General features: G+C 55.2%; 2 protein-coding genes and 1 pseudogene across 4 annotated transcripts; 1 reads left to right on the forward strand and 2 right to left on the reverse strand.

Annotated features, from left to right (window-relative positions):
* The first annotated feature begins 80 nt into the window (after window positions 1–80).
* On the forward strand, window positions 81–21,101 carry LOC125320987 (ultra-long-chain fatty acid omega-hydroxylase-like). 3 transcript variants are annotated; one of them, XM_048293422.1, is made up of 14 exons: window positions 81–750; window positions 951–1,062; window positions 9,997–10,108; window positions 17,167–17,311; window positions 17,709–17,762; window positions 18,009–18,136; window positions 18,584–18,714; window positions 18,984–19,251; window positions 19,545–19,611; window positions 19,686–19,815; window positions 19,886–20,019; window positions 20,101–20,165; window positions 20,244–20,326; window positions 20,417–21,101. In XM_048293422.1, exons 3-14 carry the CDS (start codon window positions 10,022–10,024, stop codon window positions 20,595–20,597), a joined length of 1,473 nt encoding a protein of 490 aa, XP_048149379.1. In that variant the 5' UTR covers window positions 81–750; window positions 951–1,062; window positions 9,997–10,021; the 3' UTR covers window positions 20,598–21,101. The 3 variants fall into 3 exon arrangements, with proteins under 3 accessions (XP_048149379.1, XP_048149380.1, XP_048149378.1); XM_048293423.1 differs by lacking the exons at window positions 81–750; window positions 951–1,062 and adding an exon at window positions 9,533–9,796; XM_048293421.1 differs by lacking the exons at window positions 81–750; window positions 951–1,062; window positions 9,997–10,108 and adding an exon at window positions 16,541–16,777.
* On the reverse strand, window positions 13,528–16,470 carry LOC125320965 (annotated as a pseudogene).
* LOC125320991 (zinc finger protein 239-like) lies at window positions 21,005–23,730 on the reverse strand. The gene is made up of 3 exons (XM_048293431.1): window positions 23,600–23,730; window positions 22,741–22,819; window positions 21,005–22,554 (listed from the first exon to the last, which is right to left on the reverse strand). Exons 2-3 carry the CDS (start codon window positions 22,790–22,792, stop codon window positions 21,704–21,706), a joined length of 903 nt encoding a protein of 300 aa, XP_048149388.1. The 5' UTR covers window positions 22,793–22,819; window positions 23,600–23,730; the 3' UTR covers window positions 21,005–21,703.
* Between the last annotated feature and the right edge of the window lie 3,771 nt (window positions 23,731–27,501).

Below are 27,501 nucleotides of genomic sequence, written 5' to 3' on the forward strand. Positions count from 1 at the left end.
GTTCAAGTCCTGCTGGACAGAGTTACTGAAACCAGTGACATTGTGAGGCTGGGCTTGGATGCAGCTGCCCCAGGCTCCTGTCTGTGAGAAGGAGCTGAGAAAGCCGGGGGTCCCTCTGTGCCCCTTGTGACTCAGTGGCCGTGCTGCTCTAGGAGCCTTTGTCTGAAGCTGCCACTGCAGCAGCAACGGAGATCCCCAAGGAGCTTGTGTCACTGCTGGTGACATCAGAGCTCTTGAGCAGCCTGGAGAGCCCTGGGATATCCCCATGGAGCCCCTGGGATTGCTGGTGACCTCAATGTTCCTCTGAGCAGAGACCAGTGGGATGTCACAATGGCACCTCTGTGACTGTCTGTGACAAGAGACCTCTTTTTCAGCCTGCAGACCCCTGTGAGATCCTGTGACATCAGGGCTCCTCAGCAGCCTAGAGACACCACTGATGTCACAACTGACATCCTGTCACAGCCTGTGAGCTCAGTGTGGTTTGGTAGATGGGAGACCCCTGGGGTGTCCCCGTGGAGCCTCTGGAATTGCCCATGACCTTGGTGTTCTTTAGCAGCATGGAGACCACTGGGAGGTCTGTCTGGAACCCTTTGTTTCAGTGCGTGCCTGAGCCAAATGGGCTCTGTGGCACGTAGAGACCCCTCTGTTGTCCCCACGGAGCCCCTGTCAATGCCCGTGACCTCAGAAGTCTTTGGAGGATGAAGAGCCCTGTGATGACATGGGATGTCAACACGGAGGGTCTGTGATCAGGTGTGATCTCATGGCTTGTGGTGGTGCATTCCCCTTCCCTCCCATTTTTCAGCCTCCCCATGATCTGAGAAATGCTGGTTAGGCCTTGGCCTTGACAAACTGCAGCTTGGCTGAGCTACTCTTGAGCTTATCAAAAACAACGTGCGCTCCCAGCAACTGGTGCTGTCTAACGTGTTCCTGCTTTTTTTTTATTTTAACAGCCTTGGAAACTTTGTTTGTGCCTGAATGGTAAACACTGTGTGCAGGTGTGCATGTCCTCTCTGGAATGTGGGAGAGGGGCTGCTCTCCTGGATCTTTAAGTGCTTTAGAACTGTAAGTTATGCTTGTAAGTAAAGTTACTATAGAGGTATGGTGAATCCTGTGTGGGTCCTGTTCTGAGGTGTCGGGTTTGAGTTCAGTTCTCAGTTAAGTGTTGTTTAAGTTCAGGTATGGTTGAGTCTAAAAGCTTTTCAGGATTATTCCATTGCTAAATGGTTAAGTTTAACTTATAAGTTTAAATGTTGCAACCTTTTAGTTAAGTGAAGTGCTGTTGTTTTTAGGCCATGTTCTTTTTATCCTTACTCTTTATATCATCTTTACAAAGACATGCACACACTCACACACGTGCCCAGATGATTTTCATGGTATTTCATTTTGGATTGACTGACTCTGGATTTTGTTTGTTGCTTTTCCTCGCTGTGCCTTAACCGTTGTGTCAGGAGTAGAGTGAAGCTTGGCAAGGAACCTTGTCCTGCTGTGGCTTTGATATGAAATCTTTCTTTCCTGATATCTTTCCCATGATTCTTTAAGTGATGTTAAAGTTCCTGTGCCATCCTATCTCTTTAGCAGCATGGAGACCCCGGGATGTCCCCATGGAGCCCCCATGGCAGCACGAGTCCTCATGGTTCTTTTGCAGCCTTTGAGACCCCTGGGATGTCCCCACGGAGCCCCTGTGAGTGCCTGTGACATCCCAGCTGTTTGGCAACATGGAACCTCCTGGAATGTCTCCAGGAGCCAAGTGTGAGTGCCTGTGACATCACTGCTCTCCAGCAGCAGGGAGCCCTCTGGAATGTCAGTGTAGATGGCCTGTGAGTTCCTGTGACATCGTGGCTCCTTAGCAGCGTGGAGATTGCTGGGATGTTACCCTGGAGGCCCTGGGATTGCCCTTCCCCTGCCTGTTCCTTAGGAACATAGAGAGCCCTGGAATGTCCCCATGGAACCCCGGGGAGTGCCAGTGCCAAAAGGGCTCCTTAGCACCTAGAGACACCTCTGGTTTTGCCACGGAGTCACTGTGAGTGGCCCTGCCCTCAGATGTCTTTGGAAGATGAAAGAGCCCCAGGATGACATGGGATGTCAGCATGGAGGGCCTGTGAGCAGGGGTGATCTCACTGTTTGTGCTGGTGCATCCCCCTCTGCCCTTTTTCAGGCCACACCATGATCTGAGAAATGCTGGTTAGGCCTTGGCCTTGATGGACCCCACCTGGGCTGAGCTGCTCTGGAGCTTCTCAGAAACACTGTGTGCTCCCAGGAACTCCTGTGTTCTACTGTGCTTCTGCTTTTGTTTTTTTGTCTAACAAACTTTGGCATTTGTTTTTGCCTGAGTGGCACCACATTCTCATTCTCCGACTTTCAGAGAAAGCTGCCAACCCAAAGGGGGCCAGGATGAAACCTTGTTGTGACTAAAGGCCACCCCAGGGTGCCAAAGGAACCCCCTGGAGCTGTGCTGGGCCGCAGCAGCGGTGAGCAGCAAAGTCCCTGTGAGTGGGGCCCCTGTGAGCCAGGAACTCTCCCGTTGGCTGCACTCGGGGGATCCCTGAAGGACGACGGCTCCTGGGCTGCCGATGCCCCCACTCCTGGAGGCCTCAGCCTTTTCCCTTTGGTGAGAAGATGCCAAGGCATCTGCAGGGAGTATTTCAGTGCCTTGGAGGGGAATTTTTCACAGGTACCTTGTGTAGGCTCTTTGTGTGCTTGTGTGTGTGCAGGTGTGCATGTGCTCTCTGGAAGGTGGGAGAGGAGCTGCTCCCCTGGACTCTGAAGTCCTTTAGGTTTGGCCCTAGGTCAGGCCTGTAAGTTGCTCTTGTGCTGTGGTAAAGCCTGTGTGGGTCCTTTGCTGAGGTGCTGGGTTTCAGTGAAGTTCTAAGTTAACCGTACTTCAACTTAACAACACTGAAAGTTTGCAAATGTTGTTCCTCTGCTAAATTGTTAAGTTTAGCTGAGGTTATAGAGGGAAATGTTGCTCAAGGTGAGGTGCTGTTAGTGAAGTGCTGTTGAGCCTTTTGGCCATGTTCTTTTTATCCTTACCCTTTCTATCCCTTTGGGGCACACACACAGAGACACACATACACTGTGGAGCGGTGCCAAACACCTGGCATCCTGACCAAGATTAGAACAAGAAAATGTTAACCCTAAGGGCCCTTCTACATTGTGTGCTTGCTGAAGGATGCTGTGGAATCTCATTTCTTGGTGGAAAACCGCTGTGTGAATGTGACTGTGTGGCTTATTGTGATTGAAAACAATCACATGCATGGAATGCTTGAGACATGTTTTGTATGTTACAAAATCAGAAAGAGGCCCTGGGGACCAATAAGAAGACAAACGTTTATCTGTACCAGGATTAAATAAAGGGGGGTTCACCTGAGAAAAAAGGGGATGAAGACGAAGAGAAAAAGAACTCCTGCCTCGCCCCACACTATAACACTCTATCAGTGTATTTTTTATCATTGTGGAGGCATACATGTATTTTTATATTTAGGGATTTTTTGCATTTAAACCGCTCGCCAACATGCGGTGACCCCTGACATGCAAACAGATCACAGCCGTGATACGACGACAGGGGATCTTTCAGCGAACCGCAATCCGATGGGGGACAAATTGCTGGCACATCCTATGAAATTGGGTCAGTGGTATTCGCTGGATGAAGAACCACAGGATTGTGAGGATAATATCATGGGACAGGGGCGTGTCCCAGGGGCATTGGTACAGCTTAAAGGTATTGCAACAGATTCTCCATGCTGCAGGACATCAAATTTCCTATAAGCAGTTAGAGCAACTTTTATTACTGGTTGAAGAGCACTGTAACTGTTCTACATGAGAGAAGCTTTGATGTTAAGGTAGGAGAGCATTTACGAACACATAAGGACTTAGGTTTATCGATTCCTGATTTGGTAATAATAACGTGGTGGTTTCTGATGAGTGCTTTAGAGCCCCTGCGAGCAGGTGAGGCGGGGAGTGCTGGATAAGGATAGTGATAATGAGCCAGATAAGGACATATCACCGTCAGCTCCTCTTAGTCCTGGAAAGGAGACAGACCTGTATTTTCCCTTAAAACAACCATCTTAGCACCATACTCCCCCTGCGGTACTTAGCGATGAGACGTTTGCACCTTACGTGCCCTCGTCAGCCCCCTCGTCCCGGGGGCTGCCTGGTGGGTCGGGGCGGCTCCGGCAGCGCCGCCACTTCCTTGCTCCGCAGCGCTCGGTGTGCCCCGCCTTGCTTCCCCCGCGGCTGCAGCAGCTCCGTCCGGGGCCTGGCAGCGCCACAGAAGCAGCAGCAGCAGTCCCAGCACGGGCGGGCCCGGAGCCGCCCCGCGCCGTGCGCGCCCGGCTCGCCGGGGGCAGGGACACATGGGCACCTGCCTTCAGTCTCCAGCGCTTCGCAGCTCAATCCGCGAATGTTTTCTCAAAGAACTTCTTTAGTTCGTGAAACTGAGTTGTGTTTTAAATTTGTTTCCGGTTTTCACCAAGAAAAAGCGTTGCAGCAGAATGAAGGAGAAATAACAACAATAATAAAAACTTGGATTATAAAAAACGTTGGGCAGGGGAACCAAATGAAATGACATCTGTGTTGAAAGCAACAGTAAAACTTGGGTGACATTCCCTTGGTAGGAATTGCTGGGGTACCTGGAATTTGGTAACATTGGAGGAGTAGAGAAACAGATGTGGGCTGAAAACTGAAGCAAGGTATTTCTGGCTTAGGTAGCTTGAAGCTCCTTTCCCCCTTTTTCTCACTATTACTGCTTAGCCTAAGACATTCTGCAGGCTTTCTACTTTTGCTGGATTTCACCAGGACAGAATATTTCTCCTGGAAAGCCCATGTTTTGTATACTTTGTCTCTTTTCTGAGGTTACAGGTTACAGTAATTTTCATTCCAAGCCTCTGAAAGGAAAACCCACAATATAACTTAAAATTGGAGGACTATCTTTTACAGGAACCACATTGTTTTCTGAGGCTGTCCCAGAATTAAAGATTTTTCGTCTGCATGCAGACTGCTAACATTATTGGAGTCACAGGCCTACAAATAAGAGGTGAACTTGGCACCATCAGTGTTGAAACCATAGGGTAAAATGTATGTTTTCAGTTGTTCAAAGAGCTGAGCATGTTGGCACCTGTCCAGGAAAGTATTTAGAGGATGGCTGGGACTCCTGATGTGCCAACAGAACAGCACAGTTGTTTAGGTAGACTAGTGGCCTTGAAAGGGGATAAGCTAATTCAGGCAAGCCGAATAGGACAAGAATAATTACAGGCAGCACATAGTTCTTTCTGCTAGTCCTTGGAATACACCTATTTTTGTGATCCCACAGAAATTGGGAAAATAGCATTTATTGCATGATTTATGGGCTATTACTGCAGTCATAAAACCCATGAGTGCCCTGTAGCAGGGTGCCTCGAATCCTCCTTTGTTGCCCAGGATTGGAATTTGTTATTGATTTGAAAGACTGCTTTTTTACTATCCCTTTACATCCTGACTGTGGAGAGTATTTTGCCTTTCCTGTCCCTTCAGTTAATAATGCTGAGCCCATGCATAGACATCACTGGATGGTGCTCCCTCAGGGGATGATAAATAGCCTATTTGTCAGCTTTTTGTGGCCAATACCCTGGCCTGTGTGCAGGCTCAGTATCCTCAGAACACCATTTATCACAATATGGTTGATATTTTAGTTTGTGCACTGGATGATTCATATTTGCAAGATACTATTTGGCATCTTAATCTTACTCAGCATGGGTTGCAGGTGGCCCCCGAAAAAAATCAGAAGATCCCTCCTTGGAAATATTTAGGGTGGATATTAGCTAAATAAAATGTGAAACCACTGCAATTACCTTTAAAGCCTGATGTCGGAACATTGAATGATTTACAAGAGTTACTGGGAGCAGTTAACTGGGTAAGACCCATGCTAGGTTTAGCCACTCATCAGTTAAAGCATTTATTTGCTCACTTGAAAGAAGACCCTGACTTCCCCACAAACATTATCTGCAGAAGCTGTTCGAGAATTAGATATAATTAGCTAACGAATCTCCACTGCATTGTTTTGTCTGCACTGATTCGTTTCAGCTTTACCAGTTCACTTCTTTTTATTCCCTACTACACCTTATCCCACAGCTTTAATAGGATAATTTAACAGAGAGATAGAACGATCTACTTGGAATGAATTTTTTTTACCAAATACACCTAAGAACACTAACACTACCCTGATAGAGCTCTGTGCATCTTTAATTAAGAAGGGCAGAACCTGCATCGTGCAATTGATGGGATATGATCCAGAGCTTATTCATTTACTACTGTCTCTTGACAGTTATGAGTATTTATTACAGAATTCAGATATTTTTCATGCAGCATTGGTAGAATTTGTAGGACAGATTTCTTTCTCTTTACCTTCAGAGACAAATGGTTGCAGAAATGTTGTTCACTTGCCTTTAACACTACAAACCATTGTGTGCCGCAGGCCTGTTCCTGGTGCATGTAATGATTTTACTGACAGATCAGGACACACAGTGAAGGCAGCCATTACATGGCAAGAAGATCATGAATGGAAATATGCAATAAATCAAACAGGTGGTTCCACTCAACAGGTTGAACTCCATGCAGCAGTGTTAGCTTTAACGATTTTTGCACAAAAAGCAGTCAATATGATTAGTGATTCTGAATGTGTTGTTAATGTCATAACATGAATACACGGAGCCTTTATAAAGGAAATTCGCCATCAGATAGTATTTGATGTTAGTCATATGCATGCCTTTGGTCGTTTGCAGGTTGTTCTTGTTACCATTGATTATTTACCTAAAAAGAGATGACAAAGCCAAACTGTCTACTTGAGAAGCTTTCACATAACCTTGTGTAGTTATCTGCAAGAAATGTTTCATTTTGAGAAACTTTCCCACACGATATTAATACAGGCTTGTTTTTAGGATATTTTAGGGAAAATCCTCCCAGTCAAGGCCTAGGCTCTGGCAGAGCCATGGCCCCGGCTGGTCAGGAAGTGTGCCAACAGACCCAGGTGTTCCTGTGCTAAAAATATAAATAAGTCACTTTGACTTGCTGATTTGGGCTTATAAAAGCTGGACCCCCTTTAAGGGTAAACTTGGAAACCTCACCCGGGAAAGGTTCTCCAGGTCCTTGCTGTGCAATGGGGCTCCCCAGCAATGGCAGACTCTAGGTGATGGTAAAGTATTTAGGCAGCTGAGGTGTATCTTTATAAAGCACTATCCTTTCTCTTCTGTAGTAATGATTACATGTTTTACCTTGCTTATTTTTGCTTGGTGCTAAAGCTGAGCACGTAGTGAGCTTATTGTTTTATTACATGTATTGTTTTACTTTTGTGTTGCCTTAAGGTTCATAGTAAGAGAAGCACATGTTATTAAAACAAGAACAAAAGAAAAAAGGGGGAATATGGCTCCTCAAGAACAATTAGATAATGCGGAAGTTACGCTAACATTTTTTGAATGCAGATCATCAGTCTTAATCCCCGGCAGAGTGACATGGCTCTGAAGGTTTGCATGTGCAGGACCAATTTCCAAAAGTTTTATGTAAAGATGCACAATTGGGTGTGCAATGACAAGGCCCAGCTGATTTACTAACCTGGGGGAAAGGGTGTGCACGTGTTCAGTTGCCAACAGGTCCGAAGTGGTTTAGCTCATCTGCTAAAACTGTACCATGAGCTGGAAAGACCAGCCCAACAACCCGATACCCCAGCTGAAGAGACTCAATACCGATGAAGAGGCTCCACGCGACACCAGCCATCAGCAGCGGACAAACCCGGGGATAATAGGGGGGATGCTGAAGCGACTGCAACAGAGAGCTGCAATCCTGATGCACGGTGTAGGAGAAGCACCAGCCCCAGAGAAAACCTTCCTGGCCTACCTAGAAATAGTAGCTAGCAACACTACTGTAAGAAGTTTACTCCGTTTTCTTTTTATTGTGCCTTTGGTACTGCAGAACAGGTATATTGGGCTCACATTATTGATCCTCCCATTTTTAGACCTCTTACCTGGTGGGGTGTTGAGCTGCCCATAGCAAGTAATGATACAAAATGGACAGGAGGTGTTTGGCTTCCACCATGGGGACCTTTGGAGGAGGATAAAGAATGGATCAAAAATAATGGTTCCCAAACATTTTACACTGAGTTGCTCCCAATTTGTATTGCTAAAAAACCTATCTTGGGGTGCCTTGATTTTACAGGAATGTTTTTACTTACACTATCAAGACAATGAGAACACCCAAAACCACTCAGCAAACCTTACTTTTGTGTCTCTATCAGGCATTAACAGTAGCAAGGTGGTGAGTAACACCACGTTGGCTGCACCTACTCATCTTCCCATTTGCAAAATGCCTTGAGGCACTACTGTCGGTGGGTAAAGCTTAATTGGCTTTCATGTAGACTACCTGCTCCAGGTAAAAACACCATCAGCATAACCAGACTAGAAATAATTGACTGGGAACCGAGAGGACACCTAATAGGCAGCAATTCAAAGCCAGTAAACTTCTCAGAAGTGACAAAGGGAACACTGAAGTGGTCAGAAGGAGGGCTTTCAGGCCCTGTGTGGCAAGCTGAATTTTTAAGCAATTCAGGACCTTGATTTACCAAAATACGGCGCTTAGCAATGCCTTTTGGCTGCAACATGTAGCTCATGGTTATTACACAAAGACAAATGAGGCATACCAACTGAGCTTAACAAATTGGCAGGACGATTCTGTAATGATATGTACTACCCATCCATATGTCTTCATGGCAGAAACGGATGTTAAGGTCAAGGCAGAGAATCACACATTTAACATGACTATCACTGATCCCTATTATTTTAGTTGTATTACTAATCAGAATGTGTCCCAATTAAACTTATCTGGAATATGACTGCTTTCCTGCTGCTTTAATAGAGTGCACTCTATTGTGCTCTACTGTACACTGCCAGGAGCAGGTTTAGATTTTCTCCTGTGTAGTCAATAATTGTGACCGAGTCCTTTGTGTCAAATCATTTCTCCTACTGAATAATTTGTTTTCTATAAATTGATCTGTTTTGCCATGTTCAAGTCCTGCTGGACAGAGTTACTGAAACCAGTGACAGTGTGAGGCTGGGCTTGGATGCAGCCGCCCCAGGCTCCTGTCTGTGAGAAGGAGCTGAGAAAGCCGGGGGTCCCTCTGTGCCCCTTGTGACTCAGTGGCCGTGCTGCTCTAGGAGCCTTTGTCTGAAGCTGCCACTGCAGCAGCAACGGAGATCCCCAAGGAGCTTGTGTCACTGCTGGTGACATCAGAGCTCTTGAGCAGCCTGGAGAGCCCTGGGATATCCCCATGGAGCCCCTGGGATTGCTGGTGACCTCAATGTTCCTCTGAGCAGAGACCAGTGGGATGTCACAATGGCACCTCTGTGACTGTCTGTGACAAGAGACCTCTTTTTCAGCCTGCAGACCCCTGGAATGTCCCCGTGGAGCCCCTGTGAGATCCTGTGACATCAGGGCTCCTCAGCAGCCTAGAGACACCACTGATGTCACAACTTACATCCTGTCACAGCCTGTGAGCTCAGTGTGGTTTGGTAGATGGGAGACCCCTGGGATGTCCCCGTGGAGCCTCTGGAATTGCCCATGACCTTGGTGTTCTTTAGCAGCATGGAGACCACTGGGAGATCTTTCTGGAACCCTTTGTTTCAGTGCGTGCCTGAGCCAAATGGGCTCTGTGGCACGTAGAGACCCCTCTGTTGTCCCCACGGAGCCCCTGTCAATGCCCGTGACCTCAGAAGTCTTTGGAGGATGAAGAGCCCTGTGATGACATGGGATGTCAACACGGAGGGTCTGTGATCAGGTGTGATCTCATGGCTTGTGGTGGTGCATTCCCCTTCCCTCCCATTTTTCAGCCTCCCCATGATCTGAGAAATGCTGGTTAGGCCTTGGCCTTGGCAAACTGCAGCTTGGCTGAGCTACTCTTGAGCTTATCAAAAACAACGTGCGCTCCCAGCAACTGGTGCTGTCTAACGTGTTCCTGCTTTTTTTTTATTTTAACAGCCTTGGAAACTTTGTTTGTGCCTGAATGGTAAACACTGTGTGCAGGTGTGCATGTCCTCTCTGGAATGTGGGAGAGGGGCTGCTCTCCTGGATCTTTAAGTGCTTTAGAACTGTAAGTTATGCTTGTAAGTAAAGTTACTATAGAGGTATGGTGAATCCTGTGTGGGTCCTGTTCTGAGGTGTCGGGTTTGAGTTCAGTTCTCAGTTAAGTGTTGTTTAAGTTCAGGTATGGTTGAGTCTAAAAGCTTTTCAGGATTATTCCATTGCTAAATGGTTAAGTTTAACTTAAAAGTTTAAATGTTGCAACCTTTTAGTTAAGTGAAGTGCTGTTGTTTTTAGGCCATGTTCTTTTTATCCTTACTCTTTATATCATCTTTACAAAGACATGCACACACTCACACACGTGCCCAGATGATTTTCATGGTATTTCATTTTGGATTGACTGACTCTGGATTTTGTTTGTTGCTTTTCCTCGCTGTGCCTTAACCGTCGTGTCAGGAGTAGAGTGAAGCTTGGCAAGGAACCTTGTCCTGCTGTGGCTTTGATATGAAATCTTTTTTTCCTGATATCTTTCCCATGATTCTTTAAGTGATGTTAAAGTTCCTGTGCCATCCCATCTCTTTAGCAGCATGGAGACCCCGGGATGTCCCCATGGAGCCCCCATGGCAGCACGAGTCCTCATGGTTCTTTTGCAGCCTTTGAGACCCCTGGGATGTCCCCACGGAGCCCCTGTGAGTGCCTGTGACATCCCAGCTGTTTGGCAACATGGAACCTCCTGGAATGTCTCCAGGGGCCAAGTGTGAGTGCCTGTGACATCACTGCTCTCCAGCAGCAGGGAGCCCTCTGGAATGTCAGTGTAGATGGCCTGTGAGTTCCTGTGACATCGTGGCTCCTTAGCAGCGTGGAGATTGCTGGGATGTTACCCTGGAGGCCCTGGGATTGCCCTTCCCCTGCCTGTTCCTTAGGAACATAGAGAGCCCTGGGATGTCCCCATGGAACCCCGGGGAGTGCCAGTGCCAAAAGGGCTCCTTAGCACCTAGAGACACCTCTGGTTTTGCCACGGAGTCACTGTGAGTGGCCCTGCCCTCAGATGTCTTTGGAAGATGAAAGAGCCCCAGGATGACATGGGATGTCAGCATGGAGGGCCTGTGAGCAGGGGTGATCTCACTGCTTCTGCTGGTGCATCCCCCTCTGCCCTTTTTCAGGCCACACCATGATCTGAGAAATGCTGGTTAGGCCTTGGCCTTGATGGACCCCACCTGGGCTGGGCTGCTCTGGAGCTTCTCAGAAACACTGTGTGCTCCCAGGAACTCCTGTGTTCTACTGTGCTTCTGCTTTTGTTTTTTTGTCTAACAAACTTTGGCATTTGTTTTTGCCTGAGTGGCACCACATTCTCATTCTCCGACTTTCAGAGAAAGCTGCCAACCCAAAGGGGGCCAGGATGAAACCTTGTTGTGACTAAAGGCCACCCCAGGGTGCCAAAGGAGCCCCCTGGAGCTGTGCTGGGCCGCAGCAGCGGTGAGCAGCAAAGTCCCTGTGAGTGGGGCCCCTGTGAGCCAGGAACTCTCCCGTTGGCTGCATTTGGAAGTACCCTGCAAACAGAACAGTGTCACTGGAACCCCCCAAACTGCTCAGGTGGGGACCCTGCAGGGACAGGAGTGTCACCAGGAGTGTCACCAGGACTGCCCCAGCACCCCCCACCCCCCCAAATGGCTCCGGTGGAGACCCTGCAGGGACAGTAGTGTCACTGGGGCCCCCAAACAGGGACTGTGTGGGGACAAGAGTGTCACTGGGACCCCTTCCACCATGCTGTCCTGCAACTCTTGCCATCAGGACCTTCACCGCTGTCTCAACTGGTTCACTCTCTACAGCTCCTGGAAAGGAGGTTGTAGTCAGGTGGGGCTGGTTCTCCCAGGCAACCACTGACAGAACGAGAGGACACAGTCTTAAGCTGTGCCAGGGGAAGTTTAAGCTGGACATTAGGAAAAAATTCTTCATTGAAAGAGTGATTCGGCACTGGAATGGGCTGCCCAGGAGAGTGGTAGAGTCACCGGTCCTGGCGGTGTATAAAAAAAGACTGGATGTGGCACTCAGTGCCATGGTTTAGTTGATAAGGTGGTGTTAGGTCATAGGTTGGACTTGATCTCAAAGGTCTTTTACAACCCAGTTAAATCTGTGATTCTGTGAGCTTTGGTGCCACTGTAACTTTTCCTCTCCTGGAGGAGCCTCTTCCACAAGAGCACCTGGAGGAGAGGCCAGGGACAACTCCATGTCAGCCCTGGGGCCAGCACCCTTGGGGGGGATGGGATCAGGGGTGGGGGGTGCCCACCTTGGCGTTGCTGGACTGGGAGGTCGGGGAGGTCTCATTTTAGGTCTTCTGGCAGCCCCCCAGGGGGTCCTCTCATCTGGGTCTGGGGGGGACCAGAGTCAGCACACCCAGTACTCCCAGACCACCCCTCATCCCGTGGGAAACATCCCCCAAACGTGCCAAATCCTGCCAGGATCTGGTGCGGCCAAGCTTTGGGTAGGCAAAGGGGGGGCTCAGGGGGACAAAGGAGAAGGGGCAGAGGGGCTTATCCTGCTCCTGGTTCAGCACCCAGTGCTGGTGCCCAGTGCCAGTGTCCAGCCCCAGCACCCAGTGCCAGTGCCCAATGCCGATGCCCAGCCGCAGTGTCCAGCCTCACTGCCCAGTATTGGTGCCCAGTCCCAGTGTCCATTCCCAGTGTCCAGTCCCAGTGCCTGGTGCTGATATCCAGTGCCAGTGCCGAGTGCCAGCATCCAGCCTCAGTGCCCGTCCCCATTGTTCAGTCCAGCTGTCCAGTCCCCAGTGTCAGTGCCCAATACTGGTGGCCAGTCCCACTGCCCACAGCCCAGCCTCAGTGTCCAGCCCCACTCCCCAGCCCCAGTCCCAGTTCCCAGGCCTGGTGCCACAATGCCAAGCACTGATCCAGGACAGTCTCCACCCCAGTCCCAGGTGGGTGCCAGCCCCACTGCCAGCCCTGATACCAGGTGTGTGCCAGCTGTGTGCCAGTGTCACCCCCCACCCTGGGGGACACCTTGGGCAGCCACCAGCAAGGCCCAGGGCTGGGCAATGCCATGCTGGCCCCAAAGGAAGCCGAAGGTTTTAACCTGGGGATTGGCCAATGCAGCAGCAGGAAGGAAGCAGTGATGGGGACAGTGACAGGGATGGTGACAGTGACAGAACGAGGCAGCCATGCACGGCTTGGGGCACGGCCTGGGGCATGGCGTGGGGCATGGTGTGCAGTGTGGCGTGGGACATGGCACAGGATACAGGGCATGCCGTGGGTTGGGACATGACCTTGGAGCATGGCACGGGACACGGGACATGACACAGGACACAGGGCATGGCTAGAGAGCACAGGGACATGGGACATGACTGTGGAGCGTGGCACGGGACACAGGGCATAGGACATGGCACAGGACACAGGACATGGCACGGGACATGACCATGGAGCATGGCACAGGGCAGTCAGTCCCAGCATCATCACTCCAAACCCCCTCCCACCAACCTCACTGGGACACCCACCCCAAGCCCTGGAAGCTGGGCCAGCTCTGGATCTCCTGGAAGAGGGCGTTGCCAGGGCAGTTGGCATGGCTGAGCTGGCGGTGGGCACATGGGGTGAAGTCTGGCCAGACGAGGCCAGAGTGGACAACACAGGGCAGGAGCTCATCCTGCACCAGGGCCAGGGTGTCGGGGTCCAGAAGGGTGGCCGAGAAGTCCCAGATGATGCCAATGCCCAAGCCTTTGGTACTGTAGTCCTTGGTGTGGGCACCGACCCAGCACCACCCCCGACCCTCGTACAGGTATCCGTCTGAGCCCACCACGAAGCTGCAAGGACCTGATGGGGACAGTGGTGGGGATCATGGGGAGGACAATGGTAGGGACTACAAGGGGACCATGGGGGGTGAAAGGGACCACAGAGGGTGACAGAGACCACAGTGGGACAGTGATAGGGACAGCGGGGGGACAATGGTGGGGACTACAAGGGGACAGTGATGGGGACCACAGTGGGTGACAGGGACCACAGGGGGTCATAGTGACTGCAGGGGGTGATGGGGACCTTGGGAGGCGACGGGTCTCTCAGGGGGTGACAGGGCCCACAAGGGTACAATGACAGCTCCCTCGAGGGGTGACAATGACCTGCAGCCAATGTTGTCCCAGGTGCGGGTGTCCTGGTGAAAGCTCTGCCTGTCCCTCGTGGCACAGGCACAGGGGCAAAAGCTCTGGCATGGCTGTGTCGGCTCCAGGGTGTGGTGGAGGAACATGGAGCCCAGCAGGAGCTGCAGCAATTACAGGGTGCCCCAGCACGGATGGGCCCCCCACATGCAGCGGGGCACGATGCTCAGGCACTCTGCAGGGGCAAGGGGCTCCATGTGTCCCATGAGCCCTTGGGGACATGGCAGAGTCCACGTGGGGACAAGGGGCTCAGTGGGTCCTTTGGGACACGTGGGGACACCTGAGGGACCTTCAGCCTGGATGTGGGAGGGTCCTCCTGGGAGTTACTGAGGGGATGGGGAGGGGCTGCTCAGGGTGTCTTCTGGCCAGGACATGAGGTGGCCAATGTCCAGGGGACACAGCAGTATTGGCCATAGAGACATGGTGGTGGCCACCCAGGGACCATCACCCAGGGGAGTGGTGGCCATCCGGGGGACAGAGTGGTGGCCATACAGAGGACATGGTGGAGGTCATCAAGGGGACACAGTGGTGTTCACCCAGGCAGCATGGTGGTGGCCATCCAGGGGACATGGTGGTGACCACCCAGGGGACCCAAAGATGTCCCACCACACCAAGCCACCTGTCCCTGCCCTCATCTCTCAGTGCCTGCCCACCAGAGTGACCCCACCCCACCCACCTGGGGTCCCCTCCCACACCCTCCCACCCCATTTGTGCAGTGACAGCCCCCATTTGTGTGGTGACAACCCTGTTTAGGAAGTGACATCCCCTGCCCATACCCACATAGTGCTCGCTGAACTCCTGTGACACCCAACGAGCCACGGTCACCACCTGCTGTGTCTTCACATCCCTCAGGAGATGCCAGGTGGGTGACAGCACCCATAGCACCACCAAAACCTCCTTTTGTCTCCTCCTTCTCCAGCTCTCCTGGCCCCACCAGCGCCCTGAAATCCCGGTGCCAGTAAGTGCTGGGGAATCTCCTCATTTCCAAGCCATTGCTGGTCCTGCAGTAGCCTCAGAGCAGCTTGGCCAGCAGGAGGGGCTCCCGGGCCAGTCACACCCCCAGGACCACCCCATCCATGGTGGCCACAGCATCGGGGACAGGGGATGGGAGGCCCTGCAAGATGTAATTTTGGCAGTTCCCCATGTCATCCCAGCAGCGGCTGGGTCCCAGCATGATCCCATTGTTGTCACCAGGAGAGATGTCCCCAAAGCCTCGGCGGTGGTGACAGTGAAGAGAGGATCGGCAGGGGGTTGAGGCTGGGGAGAGGCCACCCAAATCCTCCAGATCTCAGCCCCACCTCGATGCTGGCGAGGAGGGGACTGAGGGCCACCGTGGAGCCGTTGAGTGTCCAGTGTCACGGGGTCACAGCAGAGGAGCTCGGTCAGGAGCTGCCACTGCCCGGGAGTGAGAGCTGGGGAGGTCCTGGGGGTGCTTGCCCAGCACGGCCTGGCACTCCAGGGTGCTCCAGACCCCCAGCACCTGCCCCAGTGCCGTGGTGGTGACGGGGGAGCTGCCCCGGGGCTGGAGACTCGAGGACATCCATGATGTCACCTATGGAGTCCATGTGGTGTGGGGGACATCCGTGGGGACACCTGGGGGAAAAAGGGTGGGCAGGGGGTGAGGGTGTGTGAGGAGAAGGGTGGGGAGGGGGTTGAGGGGGGAAAGACACCCAAAAATGCATCAAAGCAGGGGGAGGGCACCCAAAATTAAGGGAAAGGACCCAAAATCTGAACAATGCACCTAAAACTGGGGAAAGGACCGAAAACGGGGGGAAAAGATGTAGAAGAAGGGAAAGTACCCAAAATAGAGTTAAAGGACCCAAAAGAGGTGGAAAGGACCCAAACCAAGGAGAAAAGAACAGAGACAAAACCAGAGGTCAAAAGGTGTCACGGGGTGCCGTGGCATGTCCCTACGTGTTCCAGCACGGGCACAGATGCTCCGCGCAAGGAACAGCCACGGCAACATCCTGCGGGACATGGAGACACCCTGCGGGACACGGCGGGAGCGGGGGGCAGGGGACATACGGGGAGGGACAGGGACACACAGAAGCGGACAGGGTCACACGGGGAAGATGGGGACAGGGACACTCGGGGGGGACAGGGACACACGGCAGTGGACAGGGGACACGTGGAGAGGGACAGGGACACACGGGTGGGGGACAGGGACACACAGAGTGGGACACGGAAGGGGGACGGGGACACAAGTGGGGACAGGGACACACACAGGGAGACGGGGACACACGGAGGGGAGGGGACGCTGCCACCAGGACGCGCATTGCGACAAAAGCCACCTGGAGGCATCCGGTGACACCCAGCGCGGGGCCACGTGACCCCGCGGGCGACACCGCCCGCGCCCGACCCTTGCCCTGTCCCCAGCCTGTGCCCAGGAGCGGTTCCATGGCGGTGGCCGCGGCGCTAGCTTCCCTGGGCGCGGTGGCCCTGGGCACCTTCGTGGTGGCCCTGCTGCTGCGGTGGCTCTGGGATGCGCTGGTGGCTGTCACCCGATTCCGGGCCACTTGTCGCCAGCTGAACAAGTTCCCCATCCCACCCTGGCGCAATTGGTTGCTGGGACACACCGGCATGGTAAGGGCACGGCCGGTGGCACCTGGAGTGGTGGCACCTGCAAGGGGACAGGAGGAATGGAGTGGTAGCACTTGGGGGGACAGTGAGGACGGGCTGGTGGCACCTGCAAGGGGACAGGAGGAATGGAGTGGTGGCACTTGGGGGGACAGTGAGGACAGGGTGGTGGCACCTGCAAGGGGACAGGAGGAATGGAGTGGTGGCACTTGGGGGGACAGTGAGGACAGGGTGGTGGCACTGGCAAAGAGACAGTGAGGATGGGGTAGTGGCACCTGTGAGGGGACAGAGGAGGCTGACACACATGTCCCCAGGGCTGGCAGTGTCCTGAGGACACATGTGTCCCCAAGCCTGTCTGTGCCCCTGATGACACACATGTCCGCTGCTGTCCCCAGGGGCAGAGTACGGAGCAAGGCCTACAGCAGGTGGACGCCTTGGTGGCCCAGTACCGTCACGGCTGCCTCTGGTGGGGACTTCCCTGGCTGCCCGTCCTGCGCCTCTTCCACCCCAGCACCCTCCGGCCACTCCTCAGTGCCTCAGGTAGGACATGGGACATCCAATGGGTCCCCAGGGCCACCCACGGGTGTCACCGCAGCTGGCACAGAGACCTGGCAGTGCCCGGGCAGTGGCCACCAACCCAACCCCACAGGTCCTCAGAGGTGTCACCATGGCCAGGCCAAATGCCACCCCATAGTGGCCACCAATCTGTCCTTGAGGTTCTCCAAGACCACCCAAAGGTGTCACCATGTCCAGCCTCTGGTTGCCCCCCAACCCCCATCCTGTAGTGGCCATGGGTGCTGGGAGAGGGTGCCCACCCCAGGGTCCCCACCTGAGGGTTATGGGTGCAGACAGGGGGGCCCCACCCCCAGTGTCCCCATCCAGGAGACCTGATGCCACCCCAGTGAGCCCCTGCTCACCCTATCTCTGTCCCCCACAGCCTTCGTGGCTCCCAAGGACGAACTTTTCTACAGCTTCCTCAAGCCCTGGCTGGGTGAGTGGGGGGGGGTTGGGGTGGGGACACCACCCCTGGGTGCCCCCCGAATGGAGGTGTCACAGGGGACAGCACCCCTGAGTGCCTCCCCAGATGGATCCGGGTGTGTAACAGGGGCAGTGGGGGATGGGACAGAGCCCCTGGGTGCCCGCAGGATGGATCTGGATGTGTCACAGGGGTCAGGGGCAGCGGGGGACAGGGACAACCCCCCTGGGTGCCCCTGGCGGACCCCGGTGTCCCCCCTAGGGGAGGGGCTGCTGCTGAGCCGCGGGCAGCGCTGGGCGCGGCACCGGCGACTCCTGACGCCTGCCTTCCACGGGGATGTGCTTCGGAATTACCTGGGAATCTTCAACCAGAGCACTCGCGTGCTGCTCGTGAGAGATCCGAGATGCGCACGAGTCCTCATTCGCACCCCAAATCCTGACCTGCACCCCAAATCATGAGTGCTGCACCCCAAATCCTGACCTCAACCCCAAGTCCTGACCTGCACCCTGAACTCTGACGTGCATCCCAAACCCTGAGTCCTGCACCCAAAACTCTGTCCTGTACCCACTGCTGCACCCTGAGTCCTGTCCTGCACCCTGAGTCTTGTCCTGTTCCCCAAATCCTGTACTGTCCCATACCCCAAACCCAAACCTGCCCCCAAACCCCAACCCCACCCCTTGCTCATCACCCCATCCCTGTCTCACACCCCCATTCCAACTCTGCCCCCTGTCCCACCCCTGTCCCACCCCCAATGGCCCCCCCGGTCCCCATCCCTTGTCCCTGACCCTGTCCCTGTCCCCTCCCTGCTCCCTCCCTGATGCAGTCCATCCCCACAGGCCAAGTGGAGGGTGGCAACAGTGGCAGCTGGTGGGAGGCCGGTGGGGTTGGAGGTGCTGCAGCCCCTGAGCCTCCTCACCCTGGACACACTCCAGAAGTGCATCTTCAGCCACGAGAGCCACTGCCAGGAGTGAGTGTCACCTGTCCCACCTGACCATCCTGGTGGCTGTGGTGACCCCACCATTGTCCCTGTTGACCATCCTGGTGACCACGGTGGCCCCACCATAGTCCCCGTTGGCCCTCCTGGAGGCCATGGTGGCCCCTCCATTGTCCCTATTGGCCATCCTGGTCCCACCATTGTCCCCACTGGCCATTCCGGTGGCCACAATGGCCCTGCCGTCCTCCCTGTTGGCCATCCTGGTGGCCACAGTGTCCCCCCACTGTCCCCGGTTCCTGCAGGCGGCCCAGTGAGTACATCCAGGCCATCCTGGAGCTGAGCTCATTGGTGGTCCGACGCCAGCTCCAGCCACTTCTCCACCCGTGGTGGCTCTACAGCCTCTCCTCTGATGGTCAGCGCTTTGCCCGCGCCTGCGCCACTGTCCACGCCTTCACTGCTGACGTGGTGCAGCGCCGGCGCCGTGCCCTTGCCCGCCTGGGCCACCAGGCCTGGCTGGATGGCCACCGGGGACGCAGCATGGACTTCATCGACCTCCTGCTGCTCACCAAGGTGGGGCTGGGGGGTCAGGGGTGGTGGCTATGGGGGCATGGAGGTGGTCAAGAGGGTGGCAGTGGCCATGGAAATGTTTGCCATAGACCAGTGGGATGCTGGTGGCCATGGGGGGGTTTGGGCATATACTGGTGGCCAAGGGGGGAAAACAGTGGTGGCCATGGGCAGCACTGACCAGAAAGGTGGGGGCCAGTGGGATGGTGGTGGCCATGGGTGAACAGTGGTGGCCATGGATGGGATTTGGTCATAGACTGGTGGTCCCAGGTGGCCCATGGGTCATCTCACTCCTGCAGGACGAGAACGGCCACACCCTGTCCGATGAGGACATCGCGGCCGAGGCTGACACCTTCATGTTCGAGGGTGAGCACCAGCTCCCAGGTGCCATTGGGGACGAGCCACTCTGGTGTCCCCTCGCTCATCCAATGTCCCCACAGGCCACGACACCACGGCCAGTGGCCTGGCGTGGCTATTCTACAACCTGGCTGGCCACCCTGAGCACCAGGAGCGGTGCCGCCAGGAGGTCCAGGAGCTCCTGGCTGGCCGGGACACTGCAGACATTGAATGGTGAGATGTCCCCAAGGCCACCTCCGGCCACGTGGCTCGGGGACATGGTGCCACCCCCCCTTGTCCCTAGGGAGGACCTGTCCCAGCTGCCCTTCACCACCATGTGCATCAAGGAGAGTCTGCGGCTGCACCCTCCTGTCACTGCTGTGTCCCGGCGCTGCACCGAGGACATCCCTCTGCGTGATGGCCGCATCATCCCCAAGGGTATGCCATGGCCAGGGTGTCCCTAATGTCACCACCCACCCTCATCTGCTGTCCCTAAAGTGGCCATTCCCATCACACCAGGGGTCACCTGCCTGATGAGCATCTACGGGACCCACCACAACCCAGACCTCTGGCCCGAGCCTGAGGTAAGGCCATCCTACGAGGCGTCCCTGTCACCACAGTGGTGACAGCTGTGTCCCCTCAGCATGACGCTGTCACCCCAGGTGTTCAACCCCCTGAGGTTCAGTCCAGAGAACAGCAAGGGACGGTCCCCGTCATCCTTCATCCCCTTCTCTGCCGGCCCCAGGTACGTGGTGGGGTGGGGACAGGAGTGTCCTGAAGTGCCACCCTCGTCCCTGGTTGGGTTCACAGTGGGGTGACAGTGATGTGGTGGCAGGAACTGCATCGGGCAGAGCTTCGCCATGGCTGAGATGAAGGTGGTGGTGGCACTGACGCTGTCCCGGTTCGTGCTGCGGAGGGACACAGCGAGGCCACCCCCGCGCCGCAAGCCTGAGCTGATCCTGCGTGCCGAAAACGGGCTTTGGCTGCTGCTGGAGCCACTGCCGGGAGTGGCCTGAGGGACACAGGTCACCAGGACATGGGGACACCCCGCGAGGCGGGTGTCACATCCAGGAGAGGAGTGGGGAATAAATGGTAGCATGAAGGGGACAGTGTCATCATGGTGGTGGTGGGGATGTGTTGTCCTTGGTCATGGGACACCTCATGGCATGGATATGTCAACCCATGGACTTGTCCCCTAGGCCACTTGTCACCATCCATGGCTACGTCCCCCACGTCCTCATCCATGGCCATATACCCCCACGTCACCATCTATGTCTGTGACCCCCCACGCTCAATATCCCCATCCACAGCCATGTCCACACCCATGACCATGTCCCTGTCCCCACCATGTCCCCACCCATGTCCCACAATGTTCCCATCCATGTCTGTGTCCCCCACATCCCCTTCCATGTATCCATCCATGTTTTAGTTCCATGTCTTTATTTTTACCCCAATGTTGGGTGAAGAGATGAAGAAGAATGAAAACAAAATCAAGGCTAAAATAAAAGGATTTACGTGTCCATGCTGGCTGAGTATCCATGTGCTTGAGTGGGTGGGAAGAACCTTTTTTAGAGAGGTTTCCACTCCATTGTCTCCAAAATCTTGCTTTTTGCCCCAGTCCATCACGGTTTGGCTGTGGAAGATGCCTGTGGGCCAGAGAGAATTAGAATTATGGAATGATTTAGGTTGAAAAAGACCTCCAAGACCATCCAGTATTCCTTGATGCCACCAGAAGAAATTATTGGATGCAAAAGGTGAGAGTTTTTGGGGTCAAAAGTAAAAAAAAAATGCTGTCCCCAATGAATTCCTGACATCAGTCTGCATCCCAGTGGATTTTTGTCCTGCTGCATCCAGGTGCCCACAGGGAGCCAGGCAGATGTGGAGACCACCAGCCAGGATGATCCCAACACGGATCACCAGGAGCATGGATCACCAACTCTCTGCCCAAGGGGGGGCACTGTGCATCATCTAACAGGGGTCCTCCAAAGGGGGATGGAGTTGGAGCAGTGCACAAAGATCTTCCTGCACTCAGCGGACCCACAGGCTTCCCTTACTGGTGGCTCTGTTGGTGTTGGGTCAAGTGACAGCTCTGTGAAAAGCTCTTCCCACGTTCGTGACACTCTTAGGGCCTCTCCCTGGTGTGGATCTTCTGGTGGGAGGTCAGGCTGTATCTCTGGCTGAAGCTCTTCCCACATTCTGAACACCTGTAGGGGCATTCCCCAGTGTGGACTGTCTGGTGCATGATCAGGCCAGAGCTGTCACGGAAGCTCTTCCCACATTCCCCACACTTGTAGGGTCGTACTCCAGTGTGGATCATCTGGTGGCGGATCAGGTGGCAGCTCTTCCTGAAGCCCCTCCCACATTCCCCACACTCATAGGGCCGTTCACCAGTGTGGATCCTCTGGTGGCGTTTCAAACTGGAGCTCAGGCTGAAGCTCTTCCCACATTCTCCACACTCGTAGGGCCGTTCCCCAGTGTGGATCCTCTGGTGGGTGATCAGGTGGGAGCTGATGCTGAAGCCCCTCCCGCATTCTCCACACTCGTAGGGCCGTTCCCCGGTGTGGACTGTCCGGTGGCGGATCAGGTCGGAGGTGTCTCTGAAGCCCTTTCCACATTCTCCACACTCATAGGGCCGTTCCCCCGTGTGGATTGTCTGGTGGCGGACCAGGCGGGATCTCTTGCTGAAACTCCTTGCACATTCCAAGCATTTGTAGGGCTTCTCCCCATCATGAAGCTGCTCATGGACCCCCAGCTCCGAGCTCTGGCTGGATCTCCAGCCGCCTTCCTGGAACAGGGTGGGTCTTTCTGCCTCAGAGCTCCCTGGGCTGCGTCTGCAGCCCCTCCTCCTGCGGGATCTCCAGGGCTTTTCCTCCCCGTTGGATTCCTGCGCCGTGGAGCCACTAAAAACGGCCTCTTCCACCAGGTTCTGCCATGGAGATTTGTCCTCCCTGGGCTCCGTGCTCAGCTCGTTGTCTGGGGGAGGAAGGACAAGGAGAGGATGGGATTTGCCTCCGTGCCACAGGGAAGGGCAAGGAGATCCCCCCAGTCCGTCCCCGGCAGGACGGCGTCGGCAGCGGGGCTGTCCTGCAGCCGGGGGCGATGCTGGGCTGGGAGATGGAGCAGGAGAGAGGGGGAATGGGGCAGGGACTTCCTCCTCACCTGCCTGGGTGTCCTGGGGCATCTTCCTCTTCCTTGCAGCCTCTTCCTCCATCCGGCCAAGGTTTGGGAATGGGAAATCCTAGTTTGGGGGGAAAAACAAGATGTGAGAGTGTTGGCTTTGAGGGTTCCACTGTCCAAGTCCATCTCTAGAAGTCACCGTGGGTCTGGCGTCCACAAAAACCTCCAGAAATCAAGGAGTCCAAAATAACTCTCCCAGGAGTTCCCTGTTTCCAGTGTCCTTACTTTGGGGTTATGGGGGTCCCTCTTCTCAGGGCTGCTGGGGGGCCTGTGGGTCCTGAGGATAACCTCTCCCAAGTCCTGCTTAGGGATGCCGGGGGCATTTCGGGGGTCTCAGGGGTCATCCTCCCCTGATTCTGCTTCGGCTCCTAGGGGTCCTATGGTCCCCCTCCTCAGCATCCCTCCCCCTCCAAGTACTCGGGGCTTCCCCCTCTCCCCGCCAACACTTTCAGGGTCAGGGGGCCCGAACCCCACTCATCTCCAGGCTCCCCCACCCCTCCAGGCTGCCGGGGGTCCCCCAGGTCTGTTAACGGGGGGCTCCCGTGTTTCACCCCCCGGCTCTCCCGGGGATCCCCAAAACCCAAGTCCCGCCCAACGGTACCGGGCGATCGCCACGCGGGCCCCTCAAAATCCCCCCAAGGGGCATTTACGGCTCAGCTTTGGACTCCTGCAAGATCCAAAAATACTCCCTCATCATATAAATAAAAAAATACCTTCCCAGGGACACCGAAATAGATTTGCGACTCGATTCCGGAATCTGCGAGCTCCAAACACCTCCCCAGAAAAAATCCTCCCGGAGATCCCGCGATAGATTTGGGGCGAACTTCCCCTCCCCGGTCACCTGCGGAATGCGGGGGGATGAGATGCAGTCGGGCCCAGGGGCGCTGTGGACTCAGCGAGCGGCGGCGGATGCCTCCTATTCTCCTCTTCTTCTTCCTGTTCGGGCTCCTCCTCTTCCTTCCCCTCCTGTTCCTGCTCCTCCTGCTTCTCTCTCCCTCCTCGTCCTTCCGCTCCTCTCCCGCTCCCACCCCGGACTCCCCTTCCCACCCGTCGCTGCCCCACGGCCGCCGCAGCACCGGCTGCTGGGTGGGGGGAACCCCCCATGAGCCCCCAGGGATGGGCAGGAGCTTTGGGGACCCCCCAGTGCGGATCCGCCCCTCCCGAGCCGCAGGGAATCGCTCCAGGGCTCAGGTGCTGGGGGACAGGGCTGGACACCCCTGGAACGGCCCTTCTTCCATCCCCACCCCACCTTTCCCTCCCCCCTCCTTCCCTTTCCCAGCGTTCCCCCAATCCACAGACCCCTCCCAACTCAATTTGGGTGTCCCACCCCGCTCCCGTTCTGTCTGGGGTTCCCAGCCCCCTCTTTTCCCCAGCTCTTCTGCCCCTTCTTCATCGTCCCCCCCATCCCCACCCTCCCCCGTGCTTGGTTTTGGGGGTTCCAGGTCCCTCTCCCCCTTCTCACCTCGTCCCCCGCTCACCCGGCGGCCGGGGCGGCTCCCAGAACCTCCAGTAACACCATGCTTGCTAACCTATGACACACCAGTACGGCCCCAGCTCCCCCCACATGCCCCATGGCCATCCCCGGGCAGGTGCCAACACCCCAAAAGCAGCCGCGCTGTGCCCTGGGATGCCCAGTCCCAGGAGAGCCGCTCTCGCAGGAAGAAGCAGCTCCCGGGATTCCTCTGCGCAGAGCACGACAGAGATGCATGAGGACAAGGCGAACCCCGACTCCCGGCCACCCAGGGGGAGGGATACTGGGAGCACCGGGAAGGAACTGGGAGCACCGGGAGGGAACTGCCAGGGGGCGTGGTTACCCACGGTGGGCGTGACCGACCGGAGTGGGCGTGGCCACAACGCTCGGGCTATGTGGGGGCGTGGCCATGCAAATAAGAGAGCGGTCGCGCGCGGTGATTGGTGGAGCCAGAGCGGTGGGTTTTGGTTACGTGAGACCGCGGCCGAAGCCCGGGCGGGGGCGGTGTCCGGTGAGCAGGGAACGGGAGTGGGAACGGGAACGGGAACGGGAATGGGGGGTAGGGAACGGGAGTGGGAACGGGAACGGGAGTGGGAACGGGAACGGGAATGGGAACGGGAACGGGAATGGGGGGTAGGGAACGGGAGTGGGAACGGGAACGGGAACGGGAATGGGAACGGGAACGGGAATGGGGGGTAGGGAACGGGAGTGGGAACGGGAACGGGAATGGGGGGTAGGGAACGGGAGTGGGAACGGGAACGGGAGTGGGAACGGGAACGGGAGTGGGAACGGGAACGGGAATGGGGGGTAGGGAACGGGAACGGGAACGGGAACGGGAGTGGGAACGGGAATGGGGGGTAGGGAACGGGAGTGGGAACGGGAACGGGAGTGGGAACGGGAGTGGGAAAGGGAACGGGAGTGGGAACGGGAACGGGAACGGGAACGGGAATGGGAACGGGAGTGGGAACGGGAACGGGAATGGGGGGTAGGGAACGGGAGTGGGAATGGGAGTGGGAACGGGAATGGGAATGGGGGGTAGGGAACGGGAGTGGGAACGGGAACGGGAGTGGGAACGGGAACGGGAATGGGAATGGGGGGTAGGGAACGGGAGCGGGAATGTAAGGTAGGGAACAGGGGAACGGGAATGTGGATGGGGTAGGGAATGGGGGAATGGGAGTGGTAATATGGGATAAGGAATGGGGGAACGGGAATGTGGGATAGAGAATGGGGGAATGGGAGCGTGAATGTGGGATAAGGAATGGGAACGGGAGTGGGAATGAATGGGAACAGGGATCTGGAACGGGACTGGGATCGGGAGCTGCGATGGGAATGGGACCACGACACAGGAACAGGAGGCACTGGAGACTGGGGGGGGGGGGGGGGGTGACACCGGGGTGAGGGGGGTCCGGATCAGGGGGACACAGGGACAGGGGCACCAGGAATCGGAACGGGATGGGACAGAGGGGAGATGGGAACAGGGGGGTACTGGGGATCGGGCGGGGAGTAATAGGGGGGTGACACCGGGACAGGGCGTGACAGCAGACCAAGGGGGACACGGGGACGCTGTGGACCGGCTAGGGGGGACACCCTGGACAGGGGGTGACACCAGACCGAGAAGGAGACACGGGCTCTGCTGGGTCCCCCCAGAGACCGAGCAGCTTGTCTTGGGGTGACTTTATGATGTGTATCCCATATTGCTGCCCTATGCCCAGAAATTAATTTTTGTGCCTTTCTATGCCTTTAAACTGAGCCTGAGAGGGGGAAGGAAAAACTGAGAAAAACTTTTTCAAAGAAGTTCACAGCTTGTTCAAGGTCACACGGACATAGGGATTTTTTTTTCCAGCTGCAGCAGGGGAGCAAGGAAGCACACGGCTTGCTGCTTTCCAGTCAGCTTTTGGCCAGTGGTTCAGCTTCTTTTTCTCCAGAGAGAGAGAGGTGAATTTTTTTCCTTCCCTGGAATTTTGGATTTTCTCCCTTTTCTACTGGACTGCTTCAACATCACAGCACATCCCCAGGTGCCACATCCACACATTCCTTAAGTGCCTGCAGGTATGGCAATCGCCCCAATTCCGTGGGCAGCCTGTGCCAGTGCTTGACAACCCTTTCAGAGGAGAGCCTTTGCCCTAATACCCAATCTAAAGCACTCCTGGCACAACTTGAGGCCATTTCCTCTTGTCCTGTCCCTTGTTCCCTGCGAGCAGAGCCTGACCTGCATTAGCTCCACCCTCCTGTCTGGGAGTTGCAGGAAGTGAGAAGGTTCCTCTCTGATCCTGCTCTTCTCCAGTGTCAGCCCCTGCAGCTCCCTCAGCCCCTGCTCATCAGACTTCTTCTCCAGCCTCTTGGCCAGCTCCCTTCCCTTCCCTTCCCTTCCCTTCTCTGCACACACTCCAGCCTCTCAAGGTCATGCTTGAGGGGAGGGGCCCAAAACTCATCCCAAGACTCCAGGAAACTTAGAGCTGCTCCACTGAACTCTCCAAAGAGAGCAAGGGCGAGTGATGCTGACATTTCTCCCGGCTACTCAGGGAATATCTTGCCTGCCTCTTCACGCTGCCTGTCTGCTTTATACCAGAGCCCCTCCACGAAATCTGCCTTGTTGGCCTTCGCCCATGAATACTCAACCCCATCAGCACCAGCATGAAGCTCGAGACAGTTGGAACCCTCCCTTACACAGACACCGACCCCAGCAGCTCTCCTTCCTTGCCTGTCCCTTCTGAAGGCTTTCTAGCCATCGGCTACAGCGCTCCAGTGTGGGACTCATCCCACCATGGCTCTGGCATGGCAACCATGTCCCGCTTTTCCCAACCTGCAACCACTCCCAGCGGCTGCACTTTGTTGTCCATGCTGCATGAAGTGGCGAGGAAGCACTTCAGTTGAGCTCTTGATCTCGCTACCTTTTTGGAGGGGGATGAAAGGAAGAAGAGAAACTTGTCTTGACACACAGACCGCGTGAATGTGCTTGTTGATAGGGCCAGGGACTCACAGCTAGGGAAGGCACAAAAGAAGTTCTCCCTTCTAGAAAATGTTACTGATTGGCACGCACTGTTGCTCAGCCAAGGCCGTGTGAAATTCCTGAACTTAGAGAAGAAGAACAAAGGCTTAAGAGAGTTAAGAATAGTGTTTGGTTCTATATGTGTATCTAAAGAAACCAGAGGGTGCATATTAGAGGGGGCCATAGAGACGGCGATTTGGGAAGTCTGTACCTTCCGAGTACCTCAGGCAACGGGGGAAGGAAGAGGGTGATGCACCTGGAAATTAGGATCAAAAAGGAGGCT

This window comes from Corvus hawaiiensis, unplaced genomic scaffold, assembly GCF_020740725.1.
Source record: "Corvus hawaiiensis isolate bCorHaw1 unplaced genomic scaffold, bCorHaw1.pri.cur scaffold_32_ctg1, whole genome shotgun sequence".
NCBI classification, from domain to species: Eukaryota; Metazoa; Chordata; class Aves; order Passeriformes; family Corvidae; genus Corvus; species Corvus hawaiiensis.